This window comes from Canis lupus, chromosome 9, assembly GCF_003254725.2.
Source record: "Canis lupus dingo isolate Sandy chromosome 9, ASM325472v2, whole genome shotgun sequence".
Lineage (NCBI taxonomy): Eukaryota > Metazoa > Chordata > Mammalia > Carnivora > Canidae > Canis > Canis lupus.
The window spans coordinates 41,646,260-41,673,227 of record NC_064251.1 but is presented as its reverse complement, the minus strand read 5'-3'; the positions used below and the strand labels follow the sequence as shown (position 1 = coordinate 41,673,227).

Sequence of the window (26,968 nt, the reverse complement as noted above, 5' to 3'; positions counted from 1 at the left end):
AACTGTCACAGAACGGGACCCGTAGGCTTTTTAAGGCAAAGTGAGGGAGAGGTTCTATGAGCAGTACTGAAACAATCTGAAGTGGGCTAAAGCAAATAATCTCTTTGTCCAGGCTAAAGTGTATTAGCATCAGCTTTATGGCTGAAATAAAATCCTTGGGTTTGGTAAACATAAGTGTCCCCACTTGCTCTGGGAAGCCCTAGAGCAAGGATTCTTAACCTTGATTGTACACCAGGATTACTAGAGAAGCATCTGCAAACCACTATAGGAGGGAGTGGTCAAGCCTCTGGAAGGTCACTAAGCTCAGAGGGCCACAGAGATGGGCACCCCTCCCGATTTCCTGGCCTTCATGTCCACTTCTCCTCATCTCTGTTATCAACAGATACATACTAAATGCTGACTGTGTGTCAGCCCTTGAAGATATGGTGGCGTATAAGACAGATCTTGCTCCTGCCCTCATGGAGCTTGGAGTCTGGCATGGAGACTTACATAAATATGACTTATACACTCACCATGGTTTAGCCAGAATTCTGGGCAGAGCTCTGAACGTAAAAAGTGATCTATGGAATCACATAGACCTACTTTAGGGGGAATTTGGGAATGCATTCTTGAGGAAGTGATATTAAATTTTAATATCAGATTTTATTTTAAAAAGTCAGTAGTAAATGGCACATAATATAACATCCACAGATACTAGAGTTAATATAGGGAAAGTACCTTTTCCTTCCATCCTCTCCTTTAGCTCTTTCAGCTCCTCTCCCTACAAGCACCCACTGTTCCACTGCTGTGTGGCTGTCTAGACATTGTTCTGTGTGAATATCTAGGATAAATTCATTTATTTATCAGGGGGTGACTTTAAACTGAAACCTCAGCCATGCTGAGGTTTCTGATGTAGAAATGATGGCAATGGGGCCATGGAATGTTATGGAAACGAGATGATACTGGAGAGCCACTGATTCATGACCATGACAAGAGTGGTCTGAGATTCCTGTTAATTACTGTTTCATCGTTTAAATACTGAGTGTGTCTTTCAGAACATGGAAGAGATTATTCCAAAACATACAGGTAAACCAGATGCCGGTGTGCTGGACAGATATAGCTAACATCTAGAATATATTTATTTTTAAAATCTAATTAGATCACGGTGTGTCACAAATGCTCGCTCCTTCCTTCCTTCCTTCCTTCCTTCCTTCCTTCCTTCCTTCCTTCCTTCCTTCCTTCCTTCCTTCCTTCCTTCCTCCGCTGTTACTATAAAGAAGAGGGCACCTGCTAGAATATAAGACAATCTGACATTTAAGCGGTGCCACCCATCAGAGCTGCTATGTTGCCCCAGGACAAAGATGGATAACGGAAGGGTTTATGGGCTGCGGGTCATTACTGTGGCCCCAGCATTTTTCATCACCAGGGTACCCTGAATGCTAAAAGCAGCACGGCACATTTTGCTTACACAACAATTCCACACACCCCGGACCCAAAGAGCTCAAGCCCTGGAAGCCCTGGGCATTCTGACTCGGGACGGCAATCCCATCTGGATGAGGAACTCCAGCGGTCAGTTCTCCGTGCCCGGAGGAGGTGAGCGTGCAGGACTTCCAGCTCCGCCGCCCTAGGGGCGCGGGGCGGGGGGTGGAGGGCAGGGGGGCAGGGGGGCCACGGGCCGGGTGAGGAAGAGCAGCTCCGGTTCTCTTAATCCTCTCTTTAAAAGACTGGTTTCAAGTGAGGCACTGAGGTCCCCAAGAATAACAAACGGGAGCGGCGGGCGCAGCCCGGGGCTCCAGGCATCTGCGGCGACAAAGGCAGGGAGAAGGGGCGAGAGGAGGAGGGAGGACGGGGAGGAGGGGGAGGGGCAGAGGCGGGGGAGGGGAGGGGAGGGGAGGCCCGAGGTGGGGGTGGGGGCGCGGGCGCCGAGCGAGACAAAGACGGTCCCGCCGCCCGGGGTGGGCCCGGGTGGGCCGCGGCGGGGAGGCTGCGCGGAGGCTGCGCGGAGGCTGCGCGGCTCCGGTTGCCATGGCGACGGCGCCCCAGCGACTCCGCGGGGCTGCGGCCCGGCCCGTGAGCCCTGCACCGGGGCGCCCCGAGAGGCCCGAGCTCAGGCCCCCTTCCAGACTGCAGCTGGACGCATCTTGTGGCGCCCCCACCCCACACCGCCCTCCCTCCTCCCGGCTGGTCTTGTTGGTCTTTCTGGAGAAGGTGATTTGGGGCTCAGCTCATCTGCGGGCGCACTGAGCTCGCTGGGGGGCTGCAAGGGACCGGGGACACGGATTCCGGTCAGCTAAGGGGATAGGCTGGGCTCAGACAAAAACGTTAGGAAATGGGGTATGTGGGCGAATAGCGGGCTTTCTTTCGTTTTTCTCCCTTAAACCGGGGATTTCTGTCGGCCAGAGAGGAGAAAGGGCTACTACTCCTGAGGAGATGTGAAATCGCATTAGTGGGACCCCTGAAGACCAAGGGGGGCAAGGACCATCGTGCAGCAGTTTGCCGCACGTGACAGTGTTCCCACTCAGATCCCTGCTCCAGAAAAAGAAAATCTGTGGGTTTTATTTTAATTTTATTTTTTAGGGGTACTTGAAGCCCAACCTCTTGCTATTATCATTCAAACTGTATTTTCCCATGAACAGGGAAAGACTCGTGAAACTACTGTCTGAGGGCAGAAACTGGTCTTAATTGTCTCTGTAACTGCTGAGCCGGTGATGGGATGCTAGCTGAGGGGGGTGGCCCAGGCCCTGGGCTCAGATGAAGTCTCTGGAGTGGACTTCCCAAGGTCAGCCTCCTGAATGCCATAGGGACTGAGCCCAGAAACATCCTGTTAGCACAGATGCCTCCCTTTGAACTCAGACAAAGACCAAGGGGTGTGGTTGGGAAGTTTCTGAAAACTCAGCGAATAGCAAAACGTGGGCAGGAACACATGCCTTTTTATCCACCAGGTGAAGTCTCCCCTTTATGACACATCTTGCCTGGGTCTGGAGCATCACACTTTGTAAGATATTAAAGAGGTATGTTGATGAATAATAGGCATGTGACAGGGAGGTGTGGGTTGGCAGGAGCTGGCTCCCAAGGGCTCTGCTCTCAGCTGCCGTGGCATGCCCAGGAATAAGAGGACACTGAATCTGACTGGAGTGCCATTTCCTGACCGACAGAACTGGGTCTGTCTAGCTAGACACGTGCTAGGTGCCCATTCCAAGAGTCCTCTGTGCTCTGGGCTAATCTTGGAAGCCACTCTTGGAACCCCAGGGTAGGGAAGGATTCTCAACCAGGTCTGTCTTGCCACAGCCACAAGCCACAGAGTTTCAGAAAAACTCTGAACAAAAGTAATAAACGCAAACTGCTCTTATTCCTGCATTCCAGAATTCTAACCTTACCCTGTTCAAAGATGACTGGCAAAGTTCATCTTCCCCGCAGGTGGGATAGTGGGGGTGGAGAATGAACAGGGAACAGAAGGACAAAGATGCAGAAAAGATCGGGGGAGGGAATTAGCCCCTTGGTCCAGCTACTTCCTGACCAGTACAACTGGGGAAAGCTAAAGCCTGCACACTACCTTTCCATACATTTACCTAAAAGATCAGAATTCTAGAACTGGGCTTTGAGAAATGATCTGACCTTGAGTTCTGCATTAAGCACAGAAACATCTAAAGCATTCCGGCCAGAAGGCTATTTATTTCCTAAAGACCTCTCCCTGAGGGACAGATGGCCTGTGCCTCCCTCTAGCATGACTGCATCCTGACAGTGAAGTTCTTCTAAACCATGACAACCAACCTACTCCTTGGAAACACACCTAAAATAGGGACGAGAAGGCCCAAGTGATGTACATCATTTCTGCAGTCTAAACTGAGTGTTATGAGAGTGACATTAAAGCAGTCTTCCTCTTTTAGAGGCTGACTTTCTGCGATCGAGGCCCACAAATTCCCACACAATCAAGAACAAACTGAAAAGAAGTCTGAGGAAGTTAAAGAGGAAATTTCAACACCTCACAGAAGTTGCTTCCGTGTTTGTGAGCCAGAGCGTTAAGGAATACTTAAATAGACATACTAGTGAAACACATGACCAAAAACGTAAAATGATTTGGGAAAACATTAATTTGCTGAGGTATGGGTCATGATTACTTCTTTGTCCACAGAACCCTAACCAGTCAACCTGGATTACATAAATCCCAGTTTCCCTGAAACATTCCAAATACTCGTGTCTAATACGATGTACACATCTTCCAAGAATAATTTTATATTCTGTGCTTAAAGGAAAAGGTAGCTAAAAATGGTATAGAAAAAAAATTCTTTGTGGGGTATCATCCACTTCCTGTCTCAACTCCCATCCCGCCACTGAAGGCCTGATACGGTCTCCTGGTCTCCTAATCGTGGGCAGAAACTACCCAATTCGGGATTAGAAAGCCTTTCAAAAGTAGGTTTCCCACGGGTGGTCTGAATGAAAGAGTTCTGTCCCAAACTATCCTTGTTTGCTGAAGGCCTTTAAAGTCTTTGATGTTAAGATAAAGCATTACAGTGTTTGGAGGGAACACTTGAGAACATATTCGGAGATGAGACACCATTTCCTAAACCAACAGCCATTCATCCCGTTGTGGGGAGGAAAAGGAAGCGTCAATATCACCAATAACGAAAGGGTGAAATGCAAATCAGAGAAAACTCCCCACAGGAAACAGAAGACTCTTAAAAAAATCAGTCTGTTTAGCTTCTTTGACCAACACTAGAACTGGGGCAGTTTTGCACCCAGACCTCCAGTCTGGGGTGAGCCTGGCGGGGGCAGACCCGGCCCTCTCCGTGGACAGGCGGTGGGCCCTGGGTGGATTTCCACACCTCTCCCAATGCCTGTTTCCTCGGTCATGAAATGGGGTTAACAGCAGTATCACCCTCATCCAGATTTTGTGAAGATCAAAGAGTCATGAGCCATGGCAGAGAGCTTTCTCAGCACATGCCAGCAGCATAAGTGCTTAACCAGCATTTGCTGCTACTATTATTATGATTACTATAGAGCTACTACAACCAGGGATAAATCTGTTTTCTTACTATAAAAATGCAGTAAATTTTTTTTTTTTTTTTTGCTGGTGCTCTTCTATGCACAGGAATACATATCTATTTTTGGTGGGAGGGGGGCCTAAATGGGTATATCTTTTAAAATTTCCCACAATTAAAAAAAATAAAATAAAATTTCCCACAATTAAAAAAAAGCATCCTTTTGCTTTTGTCTTGGTGAAGCATACTTTCTTCTGACGTCAACTTTTTCCTCTACTGGGGAGAAAGTCCCAAGTCTCGGTTTCACAACTAAAAGAAGGGTTGCTTCTTAGGAAAGTGTCATAAACTCCCTCCACACTAACGGGCTCAGACATATGATAGAAACAATGAAAAAGTTACTGATTTCTGTATTTCATTGCTTTTGTTTTCCTTAGGAAGTCACCTGGACTTGGATGATAGCTGAGGTTAGGAATTCTTAGTCTGAAGAGTACAGATGTCAACATGCTTTTTTCTCCATCTGTAAAATGGGTACCATGAGGTTTAATCAATCAGGATGAGTGGGGAACTGCAGACTCCTGGGGTTATTTCTTCGGTCCCTTGGGTGATGTACGTCTGACCACTGATCCAAATGCCCAGAGACAAATCCCCACCCCCTCCTCATTTCTGTGGCTATCTCATTTGTAGACCCGGCTCCTAAAGAGTTTTAGATTCCTGATTATTTTTAGACTCATTTAGTTTGTTCAGACACGGTCACCACATGGGATGCAGCTGTGGGAAGCAGCTGCTATGGTTTGATTTCCAGTCAGTATTACTTGACATTTCTTGTCAGGTGATTTCTAAAATTTCTTGTGTGTTTTTTTTGGGTGATCTCAGGAACTTTTCTTCCCGGGTTTACAAGATATGACATTAGAGCTGTGCATCTGATAACATATCTCAGGGATGAGAATAGATCCAGAATCCCACTGGATAGGAAGATGTCTTTCCACTTTCAGGACCCAAACTTCTCAGCCCCAGAACAATGAGGTCTGGGACAGGAGACTGTATGATGGGCTCTGGTAATGACAGCTTCCTGAAGGCCCTCCCCCAGGTAGCTGTGGTCTCCTGGAGTCTCAGGAAGAAAGCAGAAGGGTGAGGCAGCTTCCTGGCCTAACAGGAAGGAGCCTACCTTCAGTGACAACAGCTACCATGTCCCAGGGGCTGGGTCACTAGGCTGGGAGAATCTGGACCCAAATGATTGCATGCTTCCTCATGCTTCCTCTCATTCCCCTCACCATTTCTTCTTCACTAACCTTACCTGCCTTTCTCTGGCTCATTCAGCCATCAGCCTCTTGGCTCACCCCATACACCCATCCGCCATGATGCTTTTACCTCAGGCCTTTTACACAATCTGTTCCTGCCTGGAAAACTCTTGGTCCCTTTTCTGGACCAACTGCTATTTCTCATTTGATTTGATTTTCTTTTCTTTTTTTCTTTCTCATTTGACTTTCAATATGAGCATCACTTAGGGGAGCATTTCCTGATCCTCTAAGACAAGGTTAACTGTCTCTTTGATGCACTTAACACTTTGGACTTTAATTCCATCTTTATTTATCCAGTCTCTCCATGAGACTATAAACTCCTGAGCTGGATCAGGTCTTGTTCACGGACGTATCCTCACTGCCTAACCCAGTGTCTGGCCTGGCATATAGCAGGTGCTTGGCAAATATTTGCTGAATAATGTTCCAGACTCACCAAGAACTCCCTCTTTTTTAATTTTTTTTTGTCCCCTATGTATTTTCAGACTATATCAAACTCTTTGTTCTTCAAATCACCTCCATAAATGTTCTATTTTATCACAGTCTCCAAATCTTTTGTCAGTTCTGAGTTTGAAAAGAAATCTTCAATTGTGCATATATGTACAAAAATGTGACACTATAGACTCCTAGACAGTGTCTGTGTCTAAGAGCAATAAATAAACAGTGAAAGTTGTGGCTGCATAATTGAAAAGAGCTAGAGACTGTTCTTCTATATCCTGGGTCATCTTCCTTTGTGAGGCCTCCTTATCAGAAGCTGATAAGTTCTGACCCTATTTCCTTTTCCTTTTCTTTTTTAAAAAAAGATTTTATTTATTGAGAGAGAGGGAGAGAGGGTGTACGCACATAAGCAGAGGGAGGGACAGAGGGAGAAGGAGAAGCAGGCTTCCCTCTGAGCAGGCTGCCCGCTGAGGGCCTCAATCCCAGGATGCTGAGATCATGACCTCAGCTGAAGGCAGATGCTCAACCGACTGAGCCACCCAGGTGCCACTGACCCCTATTTTCAAGGCCCAATTACTCTCAACAAGGAGACAGCATCCGTTTCCAACCAGGAAAAACCTTCCATTGACCATCTGGAACTGTTTTTTATTTCTTTTCTAGAGAATTCTTACAGCAGAGAGGAAGTTTTCAGTTACATAGTCTCCACTGAAGTTCCCAACCCAAGCTTCTGCCTTAAGCAGATAGGAACTGGCGCAGGAGCAGTGGTTATCGGCAGCACAGCTGGCTTCTCCACAACGACTTTTCTTCAGTCCTCGCCATCAAGTGGCAACTCCAGGTAGTAGTATACGTGGTGTGTAGCCCAACAGCACATGCCCTCTTCTAGCTGTATGTAGCACAGTAGAGGGCACGGGATTCGACTCTGGGCCATGACAAAGGCCACAGGAAAAAGGACCCCATGCAGGCACAGGGCTTCAGAGTGGCATCAATGGCATCTGGAGCTGTGTCTGGCACTGCCAAACCCACCCTGGATGCTGGCAAGAGGATGGGCTGGTGGTGGCTAACCACGGAAGGGAGGGTCCACATGGCTGTCCAAGGGCCGTGTGCAAGGAGACAGGTGGCCGACTGGACTGGAGTGTCTGGCCTACTGGGACACTGCCGAGCACCATGGACTATAACCCAAGGGTTTGCCTTCTATCCTCACTGACTTTACAGTCTATAAATATTGACAGAAGGGCAGAGCCAAGACATTATCTGCACTAGTCAAGGCTAAGCAAAAGCAAAACAACTTGATTCTTATGGCCACAAAATTGGCCTAGTTGGGATCTACCCCACGTAAGGCTTGTACCTCTCCTGCCCCACCTGGGCAATGTGTGTGGGGAAGAAGGTAGCCTGACTGGAGGAGAAGCAAGGGACCTGGGGCCCTGTTGCTGTGGCGGTGGTAGAAAGTGATAAGGCAGAGAATGCTAAGGAGCTGGTCCCCTGAGATTCAGGAAGTGGAAAGGGAGAAAAGCTGCCGTCATGTAGAACTTAGGGGTATGTGTGTGGGGGTGACGGTGATGGGTGGTATGGCAGGCTGGATAATGGCCCCACAAGAGATAGCTATGTCCTAATGCCTGGAGCCTGTGAATGTTCCCTCACAATGCAAAAAACAGACTCTGCAGATGGGACTATGAAGGCTCTTGAGATGGTGAGATTATCCAGGATGACCCTGGTGTGCCCTAAACACAGTCACAAGTGTCCCTGTTAAGAGAGGCATAGGGAGATTTGACAATGAACAGAAGGCCATTTGACCATAGAGGCAGAAATGGGAACAATGCGGCCACAAGCCAAGGGATGCCTGTGGCCCCCAGAAGCTAGAGGAAGCTCAGAGCGATCCCCCACCCCCACCCCCAGAGCCTCTGGAGGGAGCACAGTCCTGCCGACCCTCTATTATGGGGCCAAACTGTGAGAAAACAAATTTCTGTTTAAGCCATGAAGTCTGTGGTCACGTGTTAGAGCAACAGTGAGAAACTAAGAGAGTTAGCTGTCATTTGAGGAGATTTCTGATCCAGTTCCAACAGGCATCTCATGGTGCGATAAGAGAGACATGCATGAGAGAGAAGGGCAAGCATTTCATATTTTTATATTCACTAAATTTTGCAGCCAGGAGCAAAATTCTGAACACACACACACACACACACACACACACACACACACCTTCCTGGATTTGAATCAACAACTATTCTCTAGCTTTGTGGCATTGGGTCGTTTCTGGGAGGAATTCATAGGAAATCAGAACAGGCAGCTGTGAATGTAGAGAAAGAATCCCCAAAAAAAGCTCCCCCAGGGGCAGCCCGGGTGGCTCAGCAGTTTAGTGCCGCCTTCACCCAAGGCCTGATCCTGGAGACCAGGGATTGAGTCACAACGTCAGGCTCCCTGCATGGAGCCTGCTTCTCCCTCTGCCTGTGTCTCTGCCTCTCTCTCTCTCTCTCTCTCTCTCTCTCTCTCTCTGTGTCTCTCATGAATAAATAAATAAAATCTTAAAAAAAAAGCTCCCCCAGCTTAGTCAGGGGGGCTTCTGGAAGGCATCCTGGATGCACTGTGGGGACAAGAGTGGGAAGCAGAAGAAGATAAGGAATCACTTTAGAAAAGCAAGTAGCCTGGACAGAGGAGAGCACACCTCCTTCGTCCCCCAAAAAAAGAAAAGGTAAGGACCTCTTTTACAGTTCCAAGAACTTGCTCCCTCAAGAATAAAAGGGTAAAGGAATGCTTGGTACTTTTTCTATCTTGAAACCCTTTTGAAGTGAAAACCGTTAAAATCTTGGGTGTGGGATTTGTTTTCAAAGAGAGGAATATGGGGCACTGAACTGCTGGGTGTGCTGTGGGAAGGTGGCCAGGACAGTGTGGTGGGGGCGGTGGGGTGCTGTGTTTTGTTTGGGGGGGGGCCTCTGGGCTCTTGCGGCATTTTGAGGGAGAGTAGGTGCCTTTAGCTTAAGGAATGGCCTTGCGTTTAGGAGCCAGAAGTGTTTCTGTGGTCTTTGTGAGGGAGAGATGGAGAGGGGACATGGGAGGTGGGCAATCCCCCATGGGAGAGAATGCTCTCTCCACAGTCATGGGCCACTCCAAGAGGCTCTCAAAGACCAGGCTCCTGACTATGGAGGAGATCCCTTGCCACCTTCCCACATACCAGCTGCCAATGGGGACCCAGGTGGCCTTCTCCCTGGGCGCCGGCTCCTCCACACCAAGGGGTCCCTGCTGGACGTCCACTTCAATGATAATGTCTTAAACCCTCCATTCCTTACCAGTCAGCCTCACTTCCTGAACATTCACTGTGGTGTCCACAGCACTGGGGGTGGGTCTGTGAGGGTTTGCAGAAGTACTCAGCACGGGGCTCAGTCCCAGGAGTAATAAATACAGTTAAACCAGAGCCAGGATGAAAACACAGGTGACAGGGGTCTCAGGAGCTGATGCCTGGGGGATCTAGTGAAGGAGCCAGAGGATCTGTATTCACCAAGCACCCAAATACACTGTATCTGTGGTCTTGGGGAAGCCACAGAGCTGCTTTAAGTCTTCCTGGCCATCTGTAAAATGGGTTTACCATAATAACAAATGGCTCACATTGCTAAAAGAACTAAGTGAGATAGTATCTAATAAAGCTAGTTTTATATACACATTTTACTTCTAAGTAACCTCTACACCCAACATGGGGCTCAAACTCTTAACAGTCAAATGCTCCACTGACTGAGCCAGCCAGGTGCCCCTGGAAGCACTTTTAAACAGTAATTGTGGTCTTGACATATGCTATAATGGACAGCATGAGGAAGTATTAAAAAATTATACTGATGAGGGTAGAAAAATTAGACTGTTAGTGTAGTTCGAGAATATCATCATTTCCTTGTGACCCATCAAAATAGTCTGGGACAAGAATTAGAGATATCATTCAAGAGAAAAGAACATCTTGATATTGGGTAGAGTCCACATGGGTTTTGGTCTGTTCCCTTCTTCTGGCACTCTGCCTTCGCTCCTGTTGGAGAGCTGATGCACCCCTACTTGGGCCATGGGTGCTGGTACCCATCACAGCACCTTGCTCCCCAGCCTCAGGGCATGGGATCTAGACCCTGTTCTCTGGCCTCAGGCTTGTAGCCTGGCAGAGGGCATGTGACCCAGAGTGGGCCAATCACAGACTTCCCTTGGAAGATTCATATATTTGAGTTAGGCAAGGTCTTCTCTTTCCTTTAGGTTGCTATGTTGGCATAATGCAAGCCTGGAGCTGCATGTGGCCAACAGCTCCCCTGTGTAGAGGCAGCATGTAGAAGACAGAATGAGGCCAACACAGAGAGTCTGGCGGGGGGGGGGGGGGGGCGGGGGGGACGGTGGTGGAGTAGGAGAGTCAGGTTAGGGGAAGACAAAGGGTTTTGACAGCAAGTCTAGTAGCGCTTAAACCCCCAGGGCCCTTCAACTCCGAGTTTCTTCTAGGATATTCAATTTTGGGTTTAAGCTGGTCACGTCATCTGAAAGAGTTCTGGTTTATATAGTGGGCTTACTCTGCAATACTAAATAAACCCTGATGAAGGGCAAATAAGAATGTTGTTGGAAAAAGATTCTACAAAGGTCATTGTTTTTCCAGAAAAAAAAAAAAAAAGGGATCAGCTCAGCATTTAGAGATATTAATCCCCAATTTTCTAAACCTGGCTCAGCACTAACATCCTTCTGTATTAATCAAACAAAAAGGCCATGCGCATGCATAATGATGCACAGTAGCAGAAGCATTCAGTGAAGGTTTGACTAGATTATTTTAATACCTGACAAGCATGATCAGCACAGGGAAGTGAATTCAAAATCTCTACAGACCATAATGCTGAAACATGCAGGAGAGTGACTGGGACAACATTTAAGCTTCTAGAGTATTAAGCACCAGATCTTATATTTCTTATTGTTTGCTTACTGAACAGGAAACATTGGTGTCTCAACAGCAGAATCAGGAACCACAACATAGTACTGTCTTAGAGGTCACTGCATTTTAATGCTCTCAATGGTTACCTCATTATCTAGCTGCAAACTGCCATCACCGAAGAGCCCGTCAGTTGTGGAGTGTATCTAATCCACTGTGCTCCTCTAGAAGAATGCTCTTGAGGTCCTGCACTGCAACTCCCCTGCCTCCACTATGGCTACTGGGAATTCCACTGATAACTTCCAATTTAAGTGGGGAGAAGGCAGTTGTCTAAAACAACTATCAGAAACAAAGGAATGATAAAAATGTGAATCCCTTTCTGATCTCCATCTCTCTTTTATCTTTCAACCAGGAATGTTCTGCCTTCTTTTGAATTTCTACACAAGTTTCTGTCTGCTACTAATGATGGCTACATGGTTACAGGAACTTAGAAGTTAAGAAACTGTTTATAGCAAATCAAACAATGTAGTGCCAACATCTTATGATGACCCATGGCCTTAGAAAAGGTGCCCATAGTAGGGTATTTGGGTTACTCTAAGAAGCATAAATGGGGAAATATTAAAAGTTGAAGAGAACCATTATTAGGTAGCTAGTGTCACCAAAATTCTCTGTAGGTCTTAAGAGTATATAGAGACTGATATGCCCATTTTGCCACAGCAGAGCTGAGGCCCTCCACCTCCATTATTAAGTGTAAACCATATATATTTACCACTGTCTACACTAAGATTATGTTGTGTGCTGGCTGGCTACAAAATAAATGAGAGAGATGCTCTTCAAGAAGCCAGCCTTCATAGATCGCACTTTGCTTCCCTGGGTTTTCTAAGTCAACGAATTCAGTCAATAGTTGGGTTTTCTACCTTTGTTGTTATTCCTTGACCTCCTTGAAGCACCTGGCATGGTGGCTTTAGAACACTTTCTCATGTGGTTTCCACGTTCTTGCCTTCTACTCTTTAACCATTCCTCTTGTCTTCTCTCTCCTCCTTCTCCTTTCCATGTCTTCAGATAGTTTCTATATGCTAATTCCCAAATCTGTAGTTCATTCGGATCCCAAACCTTAGATTCAGCTGACTCCTGGACACCTCCACTTGGATTCCCACCCAGCTGCTCAAGCCAGAAGCCTCCAGATGCTCCTTGACTCTTTCTTTCTTCCATTCTGCAGCAATCCAAGAGATTTTTACTTTTCAAAATAAATGATTTTAAATTTATTTTTATTTATTATTATTCTTTTTTAGAGGGGGTGAGGGGCAGAAGGAGAGAGATTCTTAAGCAGGCTCCATGCCCAGCGTGGAGCTGAATGTGGGGCTGTCTCACAGCCCTGAGATCATGTATGACCTGAGCTGAAATCAAGAGCTGGACAGTTAACCCACTGAGCCACCCAGGTGTCCTTAGATTTTCACCTTCTAAATCTCTTCCAAATCCATCTTTTCTCCCTTAATCCTCACTATCCAGACTTTTATCATATCTCACCAAAATCACTGTTAAGAGCTTCCTCTCTGCTCTCCTTGCCCCCATCCCTTCTACAAGTTGCAGCCAGAGTGATCTTCCTAAAATACAGATATGTGAGTTACAAATCTGATCTTGCCTGAAACCCTCCTTTTTGTTCCTCACTGACCTCAGGAAGAAGTCTGAACTCCTTCCTGTGTCGCTGGGATCTGCTTCCCTCTCCAGTTACTGAGCTTCTGCCTCCCTGCGGAGCTCCCTCAGCTCCAGCCCCACCCAGCTATTTCCAGTTCCTCTGTGCAGCCTGCTCTCTGTTCCCTGCTGGATGTCACATCTGCTTTGCTGTCTGCTAGCACACTCTTTCCCTATTTGAAGTTTATCTTAAGGAAATAATCTGAAATGCCAAAAAGCATTTATTATAAGATACTCACCTCAGCACAAATTACAATAAAAAAAATTGCAAACTTCTAAAACATCCAACAAACAGTGGGGTTTTTTTTTTTTCTTTTAAAAAAAATATTTTATTTACTTATTTGACATGGAGAGACAGCACAAGAAGGGGGAACAGCAGGTAGAGGCAGAGGGAGAAGCAGGCTCCCCAACGGGCAAGGAGCCCGATGCAGGGCTGGATCACAGGGCCCCAGGATCATGACCTGAGCTGAAGGCAGACACTTAACCGACTGAGCCACCCAGGCATCCCAAACACAGTTTTTAAACATTTGCATGAAGTTTTATGTTAACAGGAAATTACTCGAGTAGAATTAGTGATAAACCAAGGCATACAACTTGCTTTCCATCAAAATTTCATAGATACTAAAATTGAAGTGGTAGTTATTTCTGCGCAGCAATGTTAATGGTGATTAAAATTTTTTTCTTGAGATTTTTGTTTTCCAAAATTTACCCATGAATATGCAACAATTACTTTCAAAATTTGGAACACACACATACATATATAGTTTTTATGGTTTTAGATCATTTCTAAGAGAACATCTGTGAACAAGGTTAAATGAAGGTAGACATGAACAAAGTGAAGATTCTACTTTTCTAAGGGAGGAGTGCTTTATATGGAAAGTTTTGATCCTTAACTAGTATAATACCTAGAAGCTTTCAGGGAGTCCTGTAATAATCTGTTGCAAATGGTGAAGCAGAAAGACAGCTGAAGAGTAGGGTGGAAGTTTCTGCTGATGCTCCGCTGACAAATGCTAGGGCTAATATTAACTCCTCATTTTTGGATGTGTGTTACCATTACTGAAAAAGGCCCCCCACCCCTTTTACCCCTTGTTGATATGGGCATATATTTTGGTGTTGTTGAACCAGCTGGAGGACCCTGAGAAGAAATGAATTGAGGGAGCAAAATACGGTTAACTCTCAAAATCCACAGCTGCTACACTTCGATCAGCAGGGAACAACAGGTGTCATTCTCACCAATCTGTTTGTCCAACTACAGAGAATGGAGAGTCAACACACAGACGTTTTGTTCTCCAGAAAAATGAAAATCATTCAGCTGAATCCATACAGCTGTATCCAGTGGCCATTTGTGATATGTTAGTCTTTGCAGAGTAACAGGAGACATTCAGTACAGGCCTGAAAATATTACATACGACAAGAGTTTCCCACTGAATTAGGCATGTACGCTACTTCCATTAAAGGCTCTGTTCTGTCTTAATGAAATCTAGAGTTTAATCCACAAGCAGTATGAGAGGAGAATGGCATACTTTTGGGGAAATGAGACAAAACTTTAAGCTTACACAAAGATGTCATTTTAAAGAATAAAATCGAAAATATAGCATCTTTTGCTTAGGTTTAACTGCTGATTAAACTTTCACCTTAGGCACTGTAGGATACAGTATGGAGGTTCCTTACAAAGTTAAAAATAGAACTACCCTATGATCCAGCAATTATACCCCTGGATATTTACTCAAAGAACACAAAAATATTAATTCAAAGGGATACATGGACCCCTATGTTTATAGAAGTATTATCTATAGTAGCCAAGATATGGAAGCAACCCAAGTGTCCGCTGATAGATGAATAGATAAAGAAATGCTGTATGTGTACAAAGGAATATGATTCAGCCATAAAAAAGAATGAAATCTTGCCATTTGCAACAACATGGATGGAGTCAGAGAGCATAATGCTAAGTGAAGTAAGTCAGAGAAAGGCAAATACCGTATGTGAAAATTAAGAAACTAAACAAATGAACAGAAGGAAGAAAAAGAGAGAGAAGGCAAACCAAGAAACAGACTTGTAACTCTAGAGAACAAATTGATGGTTACCAGAGGGGAGATGGGGGCCTGGGGGAAACAGGTGATGGGGATTAAGAAGTATACTTGTGATGAGGACCAAATGATTAAAGTAAAAACTTTATAGTAAGTAGGCAATCAAGTAAATAATTTAAAAACATTTTGCCAACAAAGACTTTATTCTCTTTGAAGGAAGAGAAAAATACATTGTACTTATATAGCATTTATATAAAACCCTCTAACATTTAGATAATATCTTTGGGGATCTCAGAGTGTCCTCCCTCCAGAAACAAGACCATAGCAACTCGAGAGAGAGGGGAAAATTTCTTTATCACACTTAGTTCTCTTCCTGCAGAGAGTCTGTACTCAGTCCTGAGAGGCAGAGTCCAGTGAGAGGCAGGGGAGCAGAGTTATAGGTCTCCCAGGCTACAGACTCGGATTCTGCTATTTTTTGGGTCTGGAACAAATGAAACAGCATGAAATCGCAAGTCATAACTTGATGAAGGAAAACAAAAGATGATCCTAATGTATCAGGTCATTTAAAACTCCAAACTGACTTTTATTATTACCAGCTGGATAAAGTGAGTAGATAAATCTTATTGGTTTAGGTATTAAAATGAACTATAAATATGGATGTTTGGGTTAAGTGAGTGATGAATCTTATGTCTAGCTTAATTTCCTGGATTTTCAAATGTAGAATTCTAAAGGCAATGCCAATTTATTAGTTTCTCAGAATTAGATTTGAGTTGAAAAAGAAATGATAGTATGAATAAAGAAAATATTATTATGCCATATATATTTCATTTTAAATTTTGAATTATTTCTTGAAATCTGATCTGGATCTGATCTGCAGAATTTTCCACTTGACACCCTTAAACATTGGCAATATTCCAATAATTGTTACTGACTCCTTTTAAGCTTCATTACTCAGGATTTCATTTTGGTGGTTTGAAAAATGATGAATTGCATCCTTTCACAGTTAGAAATCGAAGGGTTCACACTTCTTGTCAGCAGGAAGTGGAGGTTGGGAAGAATTCTATTTTTGGAGTTATAAGGCCACCTTTGACCCAGAAATGTGCGGGTGGATGGAAGCTGTTTCTCTGTTCTGTCTTACTTGATTTACCCAAGGAATGGAGAAACATACAAGAGTACAACTTCAGCAGACTTATTTCCTCCCAGGTCCTTGAGAAACCCTTGTATCAACCACATCTCAAGAATTTTAGATTTTCAAGTGTTTATTTTGGTCTTGTGTGACCTGTGTAACTGTCATTTAGATTATTTAAAACCTTCCAAATTGAAATTTTTAACTGTCTGCCAAGATATAAAAGTCACAATTTATTCTTCAAAAATCAGGGGATGGGAAACAAAGGCCCATGGGCTTACTGCTTGATTTTAAATAAAGTTTTATTAGAATATAGATATCTGTTCATTTCCATATTGTCTATGGATGCTTCTGTGCCATGATGGAAGAGTTGAGTACTTGTAATAAAGATCACATGGTCTAAAATATTTACTACCTGGCTCTTTACTGAAAAAGTTTGTCTACTCCAGGTCCTGATGATAAACTGAGGAATTAAAGAGAAAGTCTATAGAAATAGTGATGCTAAAGAGGAGGAGGTATAGTTGCCAGTATCATAAATGGTTGGTTTTTAGGGCCTATATGATTTGTATAATCTGTATGAGATGTATCTATGACAAAAAACATATTAAGATTCTAGTTATGAAAGGAACTGAGGGTTTAAACTGAGGGTTGGCCACTATATAGTATGGATTTTGGTAGAGAAAGAAATGAATCCATAGGGAAGGATACATAATCCTAGTGTGTGGGCAGCCCCGGTAGCTCAGTGGTTTAGCGCCACCTTTGGCCCAGGGGCGGATCCTGGAGATGGGGGATCAAGTCCCACGTCAGGCTCCCTGCATGGAGTCTGCTTCTCCCTCTGCCTGTGTATGTCTCTGCCTCTCTCTCTCTCTCATGAATAAATAAATAAAATCTTTATAAAAAAAAGATTAAAAAAATAATAATCCTAGTGTGCTACTTGGCTCTGGTGGAAACAATTTTTTTTTTTAAGATTTTACTTATTCATTCATGAGAGACATAGATAGATAGATAGATAGATAGATAGATAGATAGAGAGATACAGGCAGAAGAAGAAGCAGACTCCATGCAGGGAGCCCAATATGGGACTCGATCCCGGGTCTCCAGGATCACACCCTGGGCTGAAGGTGGCACTAAACTGCTGAGCCAGCTGGGCTGCCCGGAAACAATGTTTATAAAATTATAGAAATATAAATGCTAGTTATGGGTTTCAGCTTTAGAGTCAACCATCACAGTATAAAACAATGTAAATATTAACAATATAAAAGTAAAAATATAGGTGTCAAAGTTCAAGCAGGGGCACTTACATCTTCATTTGACATCATGGTTAGTGAAGAAAGCAGGTCTGAAGTTGAAGTTCAACCTTTAATATCTTTGAAACTGGAATGCTCCTTACTCTTGATACTTTAAAAACCTAACTGCCAGTATTATTTTTCCTCAGGGGAATATAAAATAATGGTGCATCTTATAATAGATGGCATCTTAAATTTGATAATGTAGTATTTTCAACTATAAAAGTAACCAATAGTAAGCTAAAGATCATGAAAAAACTAACAATAATCAGAAAGAAGTGGCCAAAGGAAGCTAAATAAACGATCTTTTATAGACAAAAGTAAATCTTGTCTAAATATAAATTTTTAAAAATGGCAGCACAGCATGTTATTTATATTTCTTTTCATTTATTATTTTTTAAGATTTTATTTTTAAGTAATCTCTACATCCAACATGGGGCTTAAAGTCACAACCCCAAGATTAAGAGTTACATGCTCCTCTGACTGAGCCAGCCAGGTGTCCCTTTTTCATTTTAAACCTTTCCAATACTTGATTTTTAAAAAACCACATCATATTAGTTTCTTGTATCTGTTGTGACAAATTAATACAGACTTGGTGTCGTTAATGTATTTTCTCACAATGTTCTGGAGGCCAGAAATCTGAAAGCAAGATATTGCCAAGGCCACGTTCTTCCCAACGCTATGTATTTCCCGAGGGGTTCCCTGCCTCTGCCAGTTTCTGGGGGCTCTATCACTACAACTTCTGCCTCTGTCCTCACATCACCTTTTCTGGGGGTGTCAAACTTCCCTCTGCCTTTCTCTTATAAGCACATTTGTGGTAGCACTTAGGACCCACTTGGATAACCCAGGGTAAACTCCCGATTTCAAGATCCTTTATTTTGTATTTGCAAAGACCTTTCTTCCAAAAAAGTAACATTCACTGGTTCTGGGGATTGGGACATGGATATACCTTTGGGAGCCATTACTAGCCTACCCACGCATTAGTTTGATTTTTAAAAAAAAATATAAATCTTAAGTCATTCTGCAATTTGAAGTCCTTTGATGGCTGCCTATAACTTCTGGGATCAAGTTCAAATGATGTATTGGTTAAAAATTAGTCTCTAAACCCAAAGCACAAAACACAGAAGAAAAACAGATCAACTGGACTTTAAAGTTAAAACCTTCTGAGCTTTGAAGGATACCATTGAGAAAATGAAGAAATAACTTACTGAACAGGAGTGAATACTTGCAAGTCATATATCTGATGAGGAACTTATATACAGAATATACAAAAAACTCTTAGAACTAAATAATAAAAAGACATAACAATGAAAAAATGGGCAAAAGATCTAAATAGATGTTTCTTTAAAGATGATATAGAAATGGCTGGGGTGCCTGGGTGGTATAGTTGGTTAAGCTCTTGGTTTCGGGTCATGTCATGATATCAGGATCATGAGACTTGAGTCCTGAGTTGGGCTCTGTGCTCAGTATGGAGTCTGCTTGAGGCCTTCAGCCCAGGGTGTGATCCTGGAGACCTGGGATCGAGTCCCACATTGGGCTCCCGGTGTGGAGCCTGCTTCTCCCTCTGCCTGTGTCTCTGCCTCTCTCTCGCTCTCTCTCTGTGTCTCTCATGAATAAATAAATAAATAATAAAATCTTTGGAGTCTGCTTGAGACTCTCTTCCTCTCCCTCTTCCCCCTTCCTTAAATAAATAAATTAAAAAACAACAAAAAAGGCCAATAAACTCATGAAAAGATGCTCTATATCTTGAGTCATCAGGAAAATACAAATCAAAATCACAATGAGATACCACTTCATACTGACCAGGATGGTGATGATAAGAAAGTTAGTAACATTGAAATCCTCATACACTGTTGGTGGAAATATAAAAATGGTGCATTATTTGAAAAATAATGTGGCAGTTCCTCAAAAAGTTAAACATGCAGTTACCAGATGACCTAGTATTTCACCCTTAGGCATATTACCTAAGAAAAATAAAAATAAGTCCACATAGAAACCTCTACAGGAATGTTCATAGCGGGGATACCTGGGTGGCTCAGCAATTGAGCGTCTGCCTTTGGCTCACAGTGTGATCCTGGAGTTCTGGGATCGAGCCCCACATCGGGCTCCCTGTAGGGAGCCTGCTTCTCCCTCTGCCTATGTCTCTGCCTCTCTCTTTCTGTGTCTCTCATGAATAAATAAATAAAATCTTTTTTTTTTTTTAAAAAGGAATGTTCATAGCAGCACTATTCATAATAGTCCCAAAGTGGAAACAACTCAGATGTTCAGCAACTGACACAGGGATAAACAAAATGTAGTATATTCACATAATGGAATATTATATTGGCAATAAAAGGATGTATGATATGACACATTACTATGATATGAATGAACCCTGAAAATGTGATGCTATGTAAAAGAAGCCAGTCACCAAGGACCACAAATATGACTCCATTGTGTGAATGTCTAGAGCAGGCAAATCTATAGACAGAGAATAGATTGGTAGTGGCCTGAGGTGAGGTAGAGGGAATCAGGGAGTGACTGTCAAGGGAATGAAGTTTCTATTTGGGGTAGGAAAATCTTCTAGGTTGGTTGTGGTGATGGTCGCACAGTTCTGACTGTACTAAACACCACTGAACTGTATGCTTTGAGTGGGCAAGTTGTATGGTATGTGAGTTACAGCTCAACAAAGCTCTTTATGTACAGATGGATAGTCTGTAGGATCAGAGTCTACGCTTCCAAGAAAAGTATCAGGTCCAAGAGAATGTGCATGTGGACGAGACAGGGTGTGCATGCAAAGCTTTTGCATGATCCCTGGCATGCGGCAGAGACCCTCCATGTGCAGTTCTTCTCCACCCGGCATTTGAAGCTTTCATGGGACTCTGCCCCAACCCATTTCTGGCCCTCCCATCTCTTCAACCCTCCTCTAGGCAATCTCCCCTCCCTCCCCCTCTGACACCACATGCAACTATACTTAGCGCCCCCTGGAACAGTGTCAGCACATCCTGCTTTCACTAGAACATTCTTTTTCCCCTGCTTTCAGCTGGCTAGTTTCCTCCTTTCCTCTCCCTGAGTCTCCTCAGCTTTACCTTTCCCAGGAAGCTTCCCAAAAGGCTCTGAAGCCAGCCTTGCCCTTCTCTCCAGGTCAGCTCCTTCGCTGAGCTCCCCCGGCTGCTGGCACATACACTTAACGACAGCACTTACCATTCTTTTTTTAAAAAAAGATTTTATCTATTTATTCATGAGAGACACAGAGAGAGGCAGAGACATAGGCAGAAGCAGACTCCCCACAGGGAGCCCGATGTGGGACTCGATCCCTGGACCCCAGGATCACGCCCTGAGCTAAAGGCAGATGCTCAACCACTGAGCCACCTTGACGTCCCAGCACCCATCATTCTTGATGGCATCTATCTGCCTCATGTCTCATTCATCTCTATATGCTCAGGCCTGGCACAGTGACAGTGACAGAATAAAAAATGGCAGTGCTAAATAGCCACAGGCCTACACAGGATCAGTGTAGTGCCCAGCAGTCTAGCAAAACCTCTCCCGGGAAGGAAAAGACTTTCCCCCTTGCTCTCCACACTGAAGAGCAATTACCTTTCCTCTGGAGCTTGGAAGCCTGGCTCTGGTGTCCTAGCTTACACGTGTACAATGTGCAGACGTGCCTCATTGCCAGCCTCCCACAGAGTGACAGGGAAGTGAGGCATCCTGCCTCTCCTGTGACTCCGGTCAAGCCCTTTCCAGCTGTGCCCCAGTCAGTTTATTAACACTTTACTGATGCACGTGTTCAGACATGTGTACTTAATGCGAAGGGACATCTAAAGAGCAGAAACAGCATGATGTTTACACTTTGCAGCATATGGAAAATACATTTGCAAACCCCGTAGGAGGTAATGCTCAAAAAGAACCAACAGTTTGGGGACAAGAAGGAATGACTACTTTCTAAATATTCCCCACATCATAAGCACAGTTAGGAATACACCCAGGGAGGTCTGTGTGAAATGCCCCGTAACACTTTCTTAGTGAGTGCCTTAACCCATACATATCCCAGCCAGGGTGGGATGACTTGCACTGTGCAGAGGAAACCGGGGGCAGTGATCTTTACCTCCACTCTAGTGCTTATAATCCATTAGATCTTTATTTATCTTGTGAGAGTTACTTTAAATATGACGGCTGCCATACTCACAGCTCGAGGGGTGCCCTTTCTATTGTTGTCTAGGTGACAACACCTAGACAACACCTAGACCTAGTTTGTGTAGCTGCCAGAGGTGGCCTTGCTAAATTGTGATTAGATAATCCTATGTGTAGTCAAGCAAAAAGGGCTTGCTTTTTATGTGGCACTGGCTTTTTTTTTTTTTTAAATAACACTGTCCAAATGATGTATATGTACATCATGTACACATGATTTAATGAAATAGTGATATGTTTTAAAGGAACCTCCAAATATGAGGAAGGTTTAGCTGGCAAAATTTTTTGTTATTAGCCACATCTCAGGGCAGTACTTTTAGCAAATGCAAGCAACCTTCTCCTGTCCCAGTGTATTTTGTTGGTTAGGGTTAGAAAAATAGTGAAAGGCCAATTAAGCTCTCAGGCACCCAAGGAAAATATGCTACATGTCAGTTCTGAAAGTCACTCCATTCACATACGGACAATTGAAACTCAAGGGGACATCCTTTCAAGGCAGCAAGCAGTCAGGCAACTGCTTCTCCTCATTTCTATTAAAGCAGAAAAGGATCAATACTGGCACGTGCACATCACCCCCCCCTTTTACCTTCTATGCTATTCTAGGAGTATTTTTAGTTTGCTGTGATTTTTCTTTCTCAAAAGTTCCTCTTGTCCTTGAAACAGAACGTAGACCTGGCCCACCTGCCTTAGGGTATTGACCTGGGGTCACTGCTTAATGTAGGAGGAAGAATTTGTCCACTTCGTGAGGTCCCATTAAGCAGCACCTCCTTTCTGCCCTCCCAAAGGCCCCAGCCTGGAGTCTGCACCTCTCCACACAAAATGGATAAGAACATGGGCCAAGGAGTTGGAGAGGACGGAGTGGAAATCCTGACTCTGCCACTAACTAGCCATGGGCACCTCTGGCAGGGGACACAGCCTCTCCAGCTCTCAGTGTCATTGTTGGAAAAGTGGGAGCAATACCCATCTCTTCAGGTCCTTAGAGGGTTAAAGGAGAAAACGTATGAGAGGCTGTGGCTTGGCCGTAGCTTTTTGCCATCAAGAAATGGTAGCACATCATTTTCTTCTACTGTGCTTCCTTTTGAATTTATTCTGTCCCTGTTGTTATACTGTGAACACTTTCAGGAATCAAATATTTACTGAACTAATGGGGAAATGGATGTGAGAGGAATGGAATACCATTCCACTTTCCGCCAACAAGATGCTCCCGAGGAATTATGGCCACTCCTGAACTTCTGTCCCTGTCTGGCCCCTAGTTAATTGACCAGACTGAGGCTGTGTTACTCTGGCAGCCAGATGGTAGATTTTCATTAGCAAAGACAGCAAGGTATGAAAGGTTAATTATGATACATTCTTATTATGATACATTACCTCTCAGCTCAAATTTTATATGCAATTGACCAAATGAATGACATCCCTGATTTCTGAAGGTATCCACGTGGTTTTCTTGTTCCTGTTCCAAATTGTCTCTGTACTATACTGAAGAACAGAAGTAGGGTCACGTGCTTCCTCCCTTTTGCTTCTGTTGGTAACCTATTAGAATTTAAGGTCTGTTTCTCTTTTCTTGGCTTTTTTCTAAAGGACTTGGAATACTTGGGGGTATGCTTCCGAAGCCCTGGACTAGATTCCTGTGATCATTAATTTCATTAGTTTGGATCAGGGCGAGCTTATAATGAAGACTCTTGGGATTCTCTCACACTCCTAGGATAACGGGCATTCAGGCCCCCACAGAGCACGTGCGGCAGATCCGGTCAAGGACTATCCCCAGCCCCAGACACCAGGCAGTAAGCCCGCAGGTTGCTTGTGTGTCACCCTGGCTGTGCAGAGAGAAATGGCTCTCCCACTATAGATTTAGGCACTTTGAGGGCTGAATGGTAGCTCATCCACTCTCCAGTTTTCCTTTGGAATTCAGTAATGAACTCATTAAATCACCAACTTGTTGTGACAGGAAGTCATTCAGATGCTGATGCTATTGCCATGGAAACCATCCCTCCACTAGGAACTCTGTCTCTGCTGAGGAGCTCTCAGGCTCCATGATTACTGTCATCCCCAAATAACACAGAGCCATCACAGCTCTGAGCAAGTCCAGAAGCAGGGGTATACAGAGACGCTATTCTGCTTTCAGATGAATCCTTGCTGGTTTTAGTATTTTTAGAACACATTTCTGCTCTGTACCAGTTGTCTTTTTAATTCCTACATACTGGCTGCTTTCCAGCACCTTTCCCAGAGAAGTAGACAAAGGATTTGGGTGGGGGGAGGCGGGGAGGAGAGCTGTCAGGAATACTGTTTAAAGAGAACCTACTACTTCCCCCCAAATCTCTGTGCTTCCAAATATGGAAAAATGAATTTTCCTGCCTTTTAGGAGGAACCCCAAGAAAGGAAACCCAAATTCCATTATCACTCATAATTTATAAAACCTAAAGGTTTTTGTTTATGGATAGATCAGTGACAGCCAAATGCAAGTTCAGAGATGCAACGCAAAGTACAAAGTGGGGCTGCCTTTATTTTGTTTGCATTAGGGAGATTATTGTTGAGCTCCATTGCTAACGGCTGACCAAATCACAGAAAAGGAGGATCCCTCTTACTTATCCCAAGCAGCAATCAAATCTTTTTTATTTTTATTTTTTAAAGATTTTATTTATTTATTCATGACAGACACAGAGACAGAGGCAGAGACACAGGCAGAGGGAGAAGCAGGCTCCACGCAGGGAGCCCGACGCGGGACTCGACCCCGGGTCTCCAGGATCAGGCCCTGGGCCAAAGGCGGCACTAAATCGCTGGGCCACCGGGGCTGCCCTCAAATCTTTCTTGTAGGTGTTATGGCATCCGGTGTACAGCAAATCTTTTTTTTTTTTTTTTTTTTTTTTTACAGCAAATCTTTTAAACAAAACCATCACTTACTTAGCACCTGAGACACTGGGCAAAGTATTTTATATTCTGTTTCATGATTTAAATTAATTTGCATGAAAATCCCATGAGGCAGGTATTTTTATTACAATTTTACAGCTAAGGAATGTGCAGCATAAAGCAATTAGGTGCATTAAATAAATGTCACGCTTTTCCATTCTGTACAGCTGTTAACACATTATGCCTCCTGTGCTCCTGTGTCCTCAGGAATACAGGTGACTTCCACTGCCTTAGAATCACAGATGCTTGCTTTAGGAGAAATCTTTTGTGATTCCCTTTCCAACCAACACACACCTTCTAGGACATCCTAAGTGATTGTCTGGTTTAAGCTTGTGTATTTCTAGTGATGGAGAATTTACCAAGAATGGCTGCATTTGGAGAGCTTTGTTTGAAAGCCCCTCTTTGCTCCTGATATGAAGAAAGAGCAATCACTGGCCTCTACAGAGCCTTAAACTGAGGACATCTGGCTCTGGCCGTAAGTTTGTCCTCTGGAGTATCCAGGGGTGGATGGGAGAAGAGGGAAATGAGGAAGGGGGCAGGGTGCTGGCTAGAGGGCACTTAGGCCTTGTTTGAGCTGAACAGGTCTGGGCAGATCATGGACTCTGAGGACATTCACCCCATGGTAAAGAGATCTGCTCTCCAACGCTGGAGGGAGGCTGCTGTTTTGGATGAGACTCCGTGAGTGTATGTCTGGCTTTTCATTCAGTATCACTTTTTATTTCTTTTTTTTTTTTTAAAGATTTTATTTATTTATTCATGAGATACACACAGAGGAGGCAGAGACACAGGCAGAGGAAGAAGCAGGCTCCATGCAGGGAGCCTGACGTGGGACTTGATCCCGGGCCTCCAGGATCACACCCTGGGCGGAAGGTGGCACTAAACCACTGAGCCACCCGGGCTGCCCCACTTTCTATTTCTATATATATACACACACACTCTCCCCAGAACACATGACTTTGTTACAAATATGAACACCAACATTTAAAGACAGGCAGTGAGCAGCGATCACTGGGTCACCTTCTGAAAACATAAGCAAAGTCATAGGAGGAGTGCGACATTGACCTTCCAACCTCATGAAGCCCTATGGTGAGTGGTGTTAAGGGTACTGCTTTCTGCTCATGGGAGCTTTCTACTCTTATAAATGCCCATTTACCTCTGCCTTAGACTATAAACTCTTTGGTGGCAAGGTCTGTGATGTATGCAGATGTTTATTATCTGTGACCTGGGGCAGGTCTCTCTCATCTCCTTCACCTGTCACACGAAGGATACCATGAATTCCGTTACCCACCTTACAGGAGTATTGTGAGGTTAAAACATAAAGTGCAAAAAATCTATGAAAATGTTTTTAACTTGATAGTGAATATTTTACAGACAATTTAGAGCCCAATATCTGTAACATGTTAGGTCAAAACTCCTTATGATTACCCATGAAACAAAATGATTTTCAAAGCTTCCAGCAATGATTGAAAGCAATATTCAATATCAAAAAATAGCAGTGATTTTTTTTTTCTCATGAACTAACCTGTTGCAAAGATTAAAGCAAAATTCCTACACTTAATCACAAAGGATTAGTAAGGTCTCTGTGATACTGCATCATTAAAAACAAGCAGGTCACAGAGCCCAACATTTTCAGTCTTTATGGATTTGTTTTCTAGGTAATTTTAAAAGGTACTTATAAATACACACTGCCTTACTTCTAAAAAGCATCTGGGGACAACCTCTAATGAAAGGAACAGAAATAATAAAAGTGAAGTAATTTAAAAATAATCTTTTCATCCAATTCACAGCCATTTCTTCTCAATATCTGTGAAACAGTAATGTAGAGTTATAAATGAGATCTCCTATAGTTTTTGACACTAGAAATATTTTATGTACTATAACTAAGCATGGAGCAGTTGGTGTCTGGTGATAAATGACTCCTGGGTGGTGAGGGTCTAGGCAATGGTCTAAACCATAGGACTTGAAGAAAGAGAGTGAGGATTAATGAAATTATAAAGTGGATTAAATCAATGTGCAGGCCATGCCCAGATCCCATGGTTTATTTCTGTTTGGATGTAACATCTAGTCTTAGGCAGAGTATGTTAAGAAAACCACACAAAGGGGAAATGAGTCACTCACTAAACCCCAGAAAAGCTTAGGCTAACCGGCTAGACAGAGACTCAACCATGTCTTTTTCTGCCTCTGTTCTACTTCCATATCCTGAGAGCA

The 26,968-nt window shown here is 43.9% G+C and overlaps 1 protein-coding gene across 2 annotated transcripts in view; it reads right to left on the bottom strand.

The window, feature by feature from the left end:
• The window catches only part of MYO1D (myosin ID), a 326,601-nt gene that overhangs the window by 20,804 nt on the left and 278,829 nt on the right, over positions 1-26,968 (bottom strand). The window contains exon 22 of one of the 2 annotated variants that reach the window (XM_049114792.1): positions 15,734-15,761. The exons of the other annotated variant lie outside the window; for it this stretch is intronic. Coding sequence (XP_048970749.1) covers positions 15,749-15,761 — 13 coding nt within the window. The 3' untranslated portion in view covers positions 15,734-15,748. Of the gene's footprint in view, positions 1-15,733; positions 15,762-26,968 lie in introns of those variants that run through there. 2 annotated transcript variants of the gene reach the window in all.